Source organism: Camelus bactrianus, chromosome 10, assembly GCF_048773025.1.
Source record: "Camelus bactrianus isolate YW-2024 breed Bactrian camel chromosome 10, ASM4877302v1, whole genome shotgun sequence".
In the NCBI taxonomy this organism is placed as follows: domain Eukaryota; kingdom Metazoa; phylum Chordata; class Mammalia; order Artiodactyla; family Camelidae; genus Camelus; species Camelus bactrianus.
In genome coordinates this window covers 69,563,040-69,573,354 of record NC_133548.1, presented here as the reverse complement: position 1 = coordinate 69,573,354, position 10,315 = coordinate 69,563,040, and the positions used below count along the sequence as shown (strand labels likewise).

General features: G+C 38.7%; 1 protein-coding gene across 1 annotated transcript; it reads left to right on the top strand.

The window, feature by feature from the left end:
• The first annotated feature begins 588 nt into the window (after positions 1-588).
• Positions 589-10,315, top strand: MMP12 (matrix metallopeptidase 12). Its single transcript, XM_045515387.2, has 10 exons — positions 589-747; positions 1,218-1,465; positions 2,417-2,565; positions 2,658-2,783; positions 5,607-5,768; positions 6,449-6,572; positions 7,360-7,493; positions 7,879-8,038; positions 8,736-8,839; positions 9,680-10,315. The coding sequence occupies exons 1-10, from the start codon at positions 643-645 to the stop codon at positions 9,778-9,780; spliced, it is 1,413 nt and encodes a 470-aa protein (XP_045371343.1). The 5' UTR covers positions 589-642; the 3' UTR covers positions 9,781-10,315.

Sequence of the window (10,315 nt, the reverse complement as noted above, 5' to 3'; positions counted from 1 at the left end):
CTGAAGTTCTCAGGTTATAAACACAGGCTCTAAACCTGTACCAACACAGGGAACAAACATCAAAGCATCACGATGTTATGAACTTTTTCTTTCTAAGCGTGAAATCTCTGTATTTCAATTCTCTAGGGAGATAGATTCAGCTTACAGATTATTCTTCTATTCTAGCAAAAAAAAAAAAAAAAAAACCCCAAAAAACCCCTTATTTATCTAACTTTTAAAATTTAATTTTTAAAAAAGCTATTTTCTGTATAATGAATGTGAAAAGTATTTGAGTGAAAGTTCAGATCCTGAACTTTCTAAAAACGTGTTTTAAAGTCATTTTCATGTTTTAGGTGCTTGACATGTCTCATATAACGGTTTATTTGGTAAGGCAGGTGGAAGCTGGAGCTGATTTATTTGGAAGAAATATATTCTGAGCAGTTTGAGTGAGGGATGTGTTTTATGGTAACTGACCCATTGTTGGTCATACACGTGTTTGAATGTTTTTGAAATAAAGCAAAGGGTGATATCAACAGTGAGTCACGCAAAGGATTTCATACCCACAGAGGCTGGCCTGAGAGCTATATAAGGAGGGACGTTTGAGGAACTTGTGCTGGGAAGGAACAGGGTAAACTGGGTTAAGCCATTCAGGAGAAGCGTAGGATGAAGTCTCTTCTGTTGGTACTGATTTTTCAGGCCACAGCTTCTGGAGCTGTTTCCCTGACCAACAATTCAAGCCCTGAAGAAAATGACATGGTGTTTGCTCAAGTAAGTATTGATGCGGTGGTATGTATCAAGCCTGATTTTTGTCTTTAAGATTTATTGCAATGATCAGCTTTATTTTGAAAAGTACTTGTTGAAAACTGCTTTAGAAGGCTATTTGCTTTTAGCACTGAGGTTTTTTTGGTTTGTTTTTTGTTCTTTCCCCAAAGAGTCATGTAAGAAAAAAGTATCTGGGAATAAGAAATTTGCCTAAATTCTTGCCTAAATTCTTCTGGCTAGTCTAAAAATTAAATTGGCAAGAGGCAGACTAACAGAAGAAGATCAAACAAAAGTTTAATTACCTGTATACATGTGAGAGATTCAAGAAAACTGAGCGACTCTCCAAAACAGCCAAAACTCTTACCTTAAAAAAAAAAAGAAGCATCAGTGTGCAGTTGAGTTATAAATACAGAGCTCCAACAGAAACCTGCTCACATACAATCACGTATTAATCAATGTATTTTTTTTTTTCCCAGAGGTACTTGGCAAGCTTCTACGGCCTCGAGATGGAAACAACCCCAGTGACAAAAGTGAAAGTCAATGGGAGCCTCGTGGAGAATAAAATCCAGGAAATGCAGCGGTTCTTGGGGTTAAAAGTGACTGGGCAGCTGGACAAATCCACTATGGATATGATGCACAGACCCCGATGTGGCGTGCCCGATGTTCATAATTTCAGAGTATTTCCAGGGAGGCCTGGATGGAAGAAACGCCTTATCACCTACAGGTAACATTGTAGCCAAGAATTTTTCGATTTTCCCCTAAGTCTGCCTCCCAGGAAGGACAATTTAGACATAGCCTGAAATCTGGAAGGAGATAGGAAGCCTCCCTCAATTATTAACACTGTCTCTGTGTTAAAATTCAGTATCTCTAGAAGGGAGGAAAAATGAAAGAAAGAAAAAAGAGGACATTAATGAACTCATCTACAAAACAGAAACAGACTCTCAGACAGAGTAAACAATCTTACGGTTACTGGAGGGAAAGGGGGTAAGAAGGGATAAATTTGGGAGTTTGAGACTTGCAAATGTTAAATAAATACTTTATAAAAAAATAGATAGAAAACAAAAATTTTTTTCTGTATAGTGCAGGGAACTATATTCAATATCTTGTAATAACCTTTAATGAAAAAGAAGATGAAAATGAATGTAAATATACATAAATGTGAATGACTGGGACACTTTGCTGTGCACCAGAAACTGACACATTGTAACTGACTACACTTCAATTAAAAAAAAAAAAAAAAAAGGGAATATTGCTCACTCAGCGAAGGGTTGTTTGGCTCACCAGTCCAGAGTAGGAAGGCTGTAAGTAAAAAGAGAATGAAGCTGAAGCTACAATAAATTAGAAGCAGGAGAAAGTTTTATAGATTAGTTAAGATGGTTAAATGCAGAAGTCTGGGAGCAGGTGCAAAGGGTATAAGCTTCCATAAATGTATATCCTTCATAATGATGACCTATAAATCATAAACAAGTAGAAATCCAGTTAGACTCTGTTTCAGGAGTCAGGTGCCCCAGGATAAATGTTCCCGTAACTAACTGAGGCAAGTTCTTCTCATCTGGACTATTGATTTATGAAGCGCTTCACTCTCGAATGATGCTAGCAGAAACGAAGTATTGTAATAAGACAAAATTAACACATGGTTTCCAAGTATTTTCCTCTCTTTTGTTTTCTGATAAAGAATCAACAATTACACTCCTGACATGAAGCCTGAGGATGTTGACTATGCCATCCAGAAAGCTTTCCAAGTATGGAGTGATGTGACCCCCCTGAAATTCAGAAGGACTAATGCGGGCGAGGCTGACATCATGATACAATTTGCACTTGGAGGTAGAGAATCGGGACTAAATTCGTCTGTCTCCTTTGGCATGACCTATAGCATGTATAGATGGACTGACTTTCTTTCTTTTCTTTTAAATAAGCGCATGGAGACTACTATCCTTTTGACGGCCTAGGGGGAGTTCTAGCCCACGCTTTTGCGCCTGGATCTGGTATTGGAGGAGACGCACATTTTGATGAGGGTGAAAACTGGACTAAAAACTCCAGAGGTAAGCCACCCCCCAACCCTCAAAGCAACAGGAAAATCTTAACAAATTCTAAGTCATATCCTGATTTTGAAAGGCTACATTCTGAGAAAGGATTATGAACTAGGAAAACTTAATCTGATTAAAAATTTTGCCACTAAATAGAATTTAACACTTTGTTTCAATCTCACCCTCTATAAACGGGGCATATTAGACCAGATTGTCTTAAAGATCTGCTCTAAGAATCCATGTAGATAAACTAGCTCACTAATATAAACTCAGGAACCCTAAGAACCATAGTATGGAAAGATAAAAACTGTTCTTTAGGTGATCAGCTTTTGACAGTGCAATCCATAAACTCAAGCAAACACAGAGACTAACTCTACATGTGCCAACAATCCTAGGAGAAGGGCAAACATTTGCACAAGTCATTATATGTCTTAGACTCTGACAATTTCTTAGATTCACAGTGACACAGAAAGATGAGGTTATATTAGAGAGAATTTAGAGATTCCCTGTAGAGAAACCCAAGGTTATATGCTCATATAGTCTCTTGTGGTTCTGGGATAAAAGCTTCAGAATGCCCAGTCGATCATTTAACATCACCTTGTGTATTTTTACAAAGGGGCTGTAACTCACCATCTCTACCAGACGGTTGAGTGTTGAGGATAACTACTCTCCCCTATTATTTGGAGAAGTCACTATCCACTGGGAAATTTAAACCATCATATCAGAAGCCTTCATAATCTTTGTGCTGGAAATCCTAGGTTATATGAGTGACTTAAGTGGAAAGTAAATGAAGAGAAAGTCATCAAGACTATGCTCTGCTCAGCATCCGTCTCTCTCTGGTTGATACTTCATGCATTGTGTGGCAACATTTTTATAGATCAGAAAGGCTATTTGTTTTAGTCTGACACATGCCCCAAGGTTTATAAAATCCCTGATAGAGAAGAGGACTTTTTCGTTGTCAAAAGACAAATGATGTAGGGTTATGTCCTTGCTAAGCCACAAATCCTTAGCCAGGTATGTTAAGTTTGTCTAAATTTTATGCAAGGTTATTGGTGGTTTGTAATCTCTTCATTAGACATGAGAAACGTACACTGGTTAGCCTTGCAGAATTTTTTTGAATTCTAAAGAAACTTGGAAAATCACTTAATATAAATCTTTATAGACAGACAAAAGGGAAGGTTAATGGCAACCTTTGGGAAAATCTGGAGCCAGAATATTTATTTCCTGGCTCTTATCTTGGCTCAGGTAGACTTTCCACTTGTCAGTGTTGCCTTATTTTCAATTGGCTTGAAATCCAAGCATTCAAAAAAAATAAATTATGAAAATCCTGACTTAAAATGCTTATTCCTAGTCTAATTTTGATGGAGTAAATTAAACAATTTGCACAATATTTACTGAGTTTCTGTTAGGGCGTTAGGTGATGGGGGTGTTTGGATGCAGAGATGGAAAGGACAGAGTCCTGCCCTCCAGAAGCCCCCTATCTAAAAGGAAGCACAAATCCATTATTCTCACAAACGCAAATCCGTTATTTTGAGATCAGGATCAATGGTGGTCTTTTGCACAAAGTATTACAGGAATTGGGAACAGGATAAATTCAAGCTTAGGCCAAATTGCAAAAGGCTTTGTTTTTTCTTCCCAGTCTTAGGTAGAGTGGAGACATTGGTCTTTGCTTTTTCTTTCCCATCCTTTGAGAGAAGTGAAAGCATCTGGCTTAGTTCCCAGACGCCCGCGTTACAGGGAATGAGTGGAGGATCTGGGTTCCTGGACACCCTCTCAGAAGACAGGTGTGAACTTTTTGTTCACGCAGGTACCGGAAAGTATTTCAAGACCAGGCTCTGTAGCTAAGTGGTGTGTGAGCCTGGGAAAGCAGTACTCCTGAGCTGCAATTTCGCCATAGAAAAAGAACGAAAAAAAAACCAAAGGCACTAGACTAGAACAGTTGGGATTAAAAAAAAAAAAAAAATAGCAGCTGGGAATTGTCCCTATCTTCTGAGAATTAGGAAATTTGAGAGAAAGGACACACCCCTCTCCCTTACCTGCCAAGGCGCAATCTCTCGAACATACAGAAACAGATGAACGGGCGTGCCTGTAACTTGGTAGCATTAATATGTCTAAACTGTAAGCAGAGTCTCTCTGACTTCCTTTAGAATCATTTGGATTCGAATCTTGTCTCAAGCACTTAATTTGCTCAGTTAATCTTACTGATACTGTGTCCTCATCTGTAAACAGAAAACATGATGGGTTCCTTTCAGTGGTATAAGGATTAGACATAGTGCGGTGCACTTCTCAGTGACTCATAGTACCTGGAACTTAATATGGCCTTAGATTTGGGCTCTGTAAACGATGGTTACTAAAGACTTTTCCATGTCCAGTGAAGCCTGATAAAGGGTAAAAGCAGAACAGGGTCATAGAAGTTGGGAATGATTTAGAAGCAATGAACACAGCTCTGAGTTATTCTGAAAAAGTTCACAACAGAATATATTTCATTTGTCTGCTAGTGCAGTGGTCCTTAACCAGAGCCAGTTTTACCCCAAGGGGGCATTTGACAATGTGTAGAAACTTTTTTTTTTTTTTTTTTTTGGTTGTAAAAACTAGTTGGGGCAGGGAAGGGTGTTGCTACTTGAGCGTAATGGTAAAATCAGAGATTTATAAACATCTGTAATGCACAGGACAGCCCTGACGGCAAAGAATTATCTGTCCTATAATGTCAATGGTGTCAAGTAGGAGGGAACGTAAGTAAAGGATTTTTTCCTTCTCATTGTCAGATGCTGTGTTTTTGTTCTCTAGATGCCAATATATTTCACTGTTCTTTCCCTCTTTTGATTGATTTCCTCTTAGGCACAAACTTGTTCCTAGTTGCTGTTCATGAGCTTGGCCATTCCTTGGGTCTTGACCATTCCACTGACCCAAAAGCCATAATGTTCCCCACCTACAGATATACTGACCACAACAACTTTCACCTCGCTGCCGATGACATACGTGGCATTCAGTCTCTCTATGGTGAGTTGAATTTCTTTACCATTCTGCATAAGAAAGATACTCTTATGAGTAACTATCTGCTTTGGGTAAAGCATTAACATCTGTCTTCTCTTTGAGCCTCATGAAAATTCTGTGAAGTAGGCAGCACAGGTAGCATCTTCATTTCACAGATGAGCACAAGAGAGCTAGTTTGTTAATGCTTGTTCTTTCTATCTAGGGTACCACTGTCTATTGAAGAAGGTGTACAGAATATATAAAAATAGATTTAAAAAATTCTTCTGTATAGCACAAGGAACTATATTCAATATCTTGTAATAACCTTTAATGGAAAAGAATGTGAAAACGAATCTATGTATGTATATGCATGACATGGGCTATTATGCTGTGCACCACAAATTGACATACTGTAACTGACTATACTTTTTTTTTTAAAAAAAATTTAAAAAAAGGGGAGGGGCACAGAGAAATCCTCTAACCAGAATAGGAAAACAGTGATCAGATTTTTCTCTTCTATGATGTTGCAAGCATATGGGGAAAAAAACAAAAACGCTTTTATTGTATGCCTGTTGTAAATGTTATAGAAAGCTTAAAATGCTTTTTATGCGTTTTTCATCAAGAAAATCGTTTTGAAAAGAATAACTCTTCCTCTTATGAACTAAAAGCCATTTTTTCCCCTAATGCTTCTTGAAATGTATTTTCAGGAGGCCCAGAAAAACAAACACCCTCATCGGATCCTCATAGCCCAGACTCAGCGGCTTGTGACCCCAGTTTGGGTTTTGATGCTGTCACAACTGTGGGAGACAAAGTTTTTTTCTTTAAAGACAGGTAGGATAGTTTTCACGTCTAACAAATATTAAAGGCTCAGCTCTTAGTATGTTTTTTTTTTTTTTTGGTCAGAGAATAGCGGAAAATAACAGAAAATGAAGTAGGTAAAACTTGTGAGTAGGGACTTAGACTTGATTCTGTCTTGAACAGGAGAGTGGTGTGACTTTATTTGTTTTAATGAGAAAACTGGGGTGTAAAAAGTGGATCTGTGGTAGGCATCTGGGTTGGGGAAAGATAAGACCGGTCGCAGGGAAGCCAGGATACTTTAATCATCACTTAAAATGGTAAAGTCCCGAATTAAAGCTGTGGCAGAGGACCTATTTAAGACTTGGTTCTCTTGATTATAAAGAAGAGAATCCCGGGATGACTGGTGGCTTTCATCTTAGAGCACAGATTGGAGGGGGGGCAGTGGAGAAGATTAGTCTTTCGTAGATAGGACAGATAGTCTCCAATTTTGAGGTTATGAAACTGAGACCCTTGAGGTTAGATGGACTTCCTCTAGGTTACAAAACTGGTGAAGGGGTTGTGGGGTCAGACTACAGCCTAGATGCCTCGATTCCAAGCCCCGTGGTATTTCCATATACCAGTTTGCCTGTTAAGATCATTATTATCATCATGGTTGATTGAGAGCCTTTCCATGTGGTGCTTCTACCCAACACCCTTGGAACAGGATGTGAAGATGATGGGAAAAAACACGACGTTCTCTTACAGGTCTTTACCACTCACATTTCATGGTTCTTGAGTCTACGATGATTTTTTTTAACATGTGTTAAATGTTTCATGTCAGGTTCTTCTGGTGGAAGCATCCTGAGGGTCCGGCGAGCAGAGCAGGTTTAATTTCTTCTTTAGGGCCAAACTTACCATCCGGCATTCAGGCTGCTTATGAAACTGGAGCCAGAAATAACGTTTTTCTTTTTAAAGGTAATTCCAATATTTAGTTTTGCTACTGAGTCGACTTTCAAGGAAGAGAACAAATTAAGGAACTGCAACTACTTTGATAAACACAGGCCAAAAACACTCCAGATTTTATCAATGGTGGCTCTGAACCATAGCCTGAAACACCATAAATACTTAGGGAAAGTATAAAATGTTTAGCAAAATTTTACAAAATGTATGTAAAATGTAAGGCAGTAATATTTTGGAAAAACACACACACACACAGAACCATAGAAGACACACCACCTTTAAGAACAAGGAGCAACACGTTTTGGAAGCATGGAAGATGAATGATGCTGTTGGTAGTGACTTGTTACTTCTCTTGCTCTTTCTGTATGGTTCTGGTGTATCCTTTCTCTTGTCTTCACAGATGACAAGTACTGGCTAATCAGAAATTTAAAACCACAGTTAAACTATCCCAAGAGCATATACTCATTGGGCTTCCCCTACTCTGTGAAAACAGTTGATGCGGCTGTTTTCGACCCACGTTTCGACAAGACCTACTTCTTTGTAAATAACCAGTTTTGGAGGTGAGCTTTACTAAGATTTGTGACACAGGCAGGGAATGGGGTTTTCCGGAAGGCGTTGTTTTCTGTTTAAATTCCCAGAGATTCTTGACCTTCCTGGGGGAGGAATCAAGAGATTACAGGGGTGGGACAGTTATTTTCAACCAATTCTTTTCTCTGTACTTTTGATATTATGATACATGATAACACAACGTATTTTTAAAAAGTAACACTTCAAAAAAATTTCATGTTACTAATCTTAGTAGAAACACATTGAAAAATAGTGGTATAGATGTGTGAGACCTAGTGTTTACAGTCAGTTTGGAGTGTATATGGTTTTTCGGATTCCTTTCTATAACCATTGGATCCAAGAAGTTAAAATAAGGAAGCCATCTTCTGAGTGACAGCAGATTCTGCAAGGTCTTCACTAACTGGAAATGAGACAGCCAGCCTCCAGCACTGGTGGAAACATTGCGGAGGAGTGTGGAAAGTGCTTGACTCCAAGTCAGGAAGCCTAGGGTTTGAGTCCTATAGGAACTCGGAGTAGATCAGTGAACTGATTAGGTCCTTGGCTTTCTTATGGATGCAGTTTAAATCCTTTCAAGAAGAGCCCGTCAGGAGACAATAGGTGGGTTTTATGATTCATATCATGAAATGTCAAGCTTAATGTCACGAAATCCATTTTCTGATGGAGTTTTTGCTGGTTATTTTTTTTCCTCAGGTATGATGAGAAGAGACAATCCATGGACCCTGGTTATCCCAAACTGATTACCACATATTTCCCAGGAATTGGGCCCAAAATCGATGCAGTCTTCTACTACAAGAGTAAGTAGATCAGAAGACCACGACGATACTGGAGATCCCTTTTTAAAACACTGAACTGATTATAAAGGCTCTCAGATCAGAGAACCAGGCTCCTAACTGGAAAGAAAGGACTCCAGTTCTCCACAGGGCCACAGAGGGAACAACCACAATGTGTCTGGCTCAGAATGGGTGGGCTAGAAGAAAGGGGGCATATGACTGTTGCCACTTCCACATGTCTGAGTCTCTGGGATTTCCCGTCACAACCAGCTGCACAGCATATGTGAGTAAGCAAGTAGCAGCCAAGACTCAGGCAAGCAGGAGTCTCTATGCTTCTGTATCTTGAATTCTTTACCTTCCTTTCAGTCCCTCCTACCCTTCATGGGCTCTCTTGGACTGGGGCTGGGGAGGGGATGAAAGAAGCTTGAGTTTTGCTCGAGTCTGCATTTGTGAATGTCCTTAAGCAAGGTCAGCCTAAGCAACATTGATTGGGCCAAGATTTTTGGGGTTTTATTCCCACCCTGGTGTCTTTTTCATTTTCCCCATCAAGGCTTCTGTGTGCCCTGCCTGGGCCCACTCTCCTTCCACTCTGAGGTCTTCACCTGGAGTGTGACTTCTCAAAAACATTTGCATTTTAACAGTCAGTCTTAGAGATCAAATGACCTTCTCAATAAAGTTAATGAAGATATTTACAGGGACATGACTGTCAGGAGGCAGGTATCTGGGGGCACAAGGGGCCTGACATTTATCATCTTGAATCAGACTTTGTCTAGTCTAGATAGCCTGTAAAACACAGATCTGTGTTTTTGTTTTTTAAGAAACACAAGCAGAGAATTAAACTATTTAATTTGTTTTCATTTTTAGGACACTACTATTTCTTCCAAGGATCTGACATACTTGAATACGATGTCCTGTCCCAGCGTGTCACCAGAAGACTGAAAAGTAACACCAAGTTTAGTTGTTAAGAACGGTGTAACTAATGGTGCTTGTCAGTTCACTTCAGTTTAACAAGGATTTCTTGCCTTCTTGCTGTGTGCCCGGCACTATTATATGGTGACATGTATCATAAAATAAGGTAAAATCTTATAGGCCATAGATAAATGCCTATATAGAGAATTGATTATACAAAACACATAATAAGATTCTTCGATTTTGAAAAACCTCATTCTCAGTTTTTACTGGACTCTACTACTAAGTTTGAAAAGAGACACTTTCAAAAGCCAAGAGAATATATTGGTTGCTAACATCCTTGAAATGAGAAATTATGATTATTTCTCTGGCTTAACTAAATCAAGGAATGATTAGTTTCTATGACCATTAAACGTTTCAGCAAGGGTATCATTTTAATTATTTTGGAGTAAAAACAGAATATACTTAGAATTTTTAAAATGACAATTAGTGAAAGCAATATATAAGTAAATTGTATAATTATGGTAGTAATATAATTTTATTCTGTTGTCAATGTTGATTTTTCGAATATCTTATATTATATACATATTT

Coding starts and splice junctions, on each gene's coding strand:
- MMP12 (XM_045515387.2), top strand. CDS start 643: ATGAAGTCTCTTCTGTTGGTACTGATTTTTCAGGCCACAGCTTCTGGA. Junction 748..1,217: donor ATGACATGGTGTTTGCTCAA/GTAAGTATTGAT, acceptor TTTTTTTCCCAG/AGGTACTTGGCAAGCTTCTA. Junction 2,566..2,657: donor GATACAATTTGCACTTGGAG/GTAGAGAATCGG, acceptor CTTTTAAATAAG/CGCATGGAGACTACTATCCT.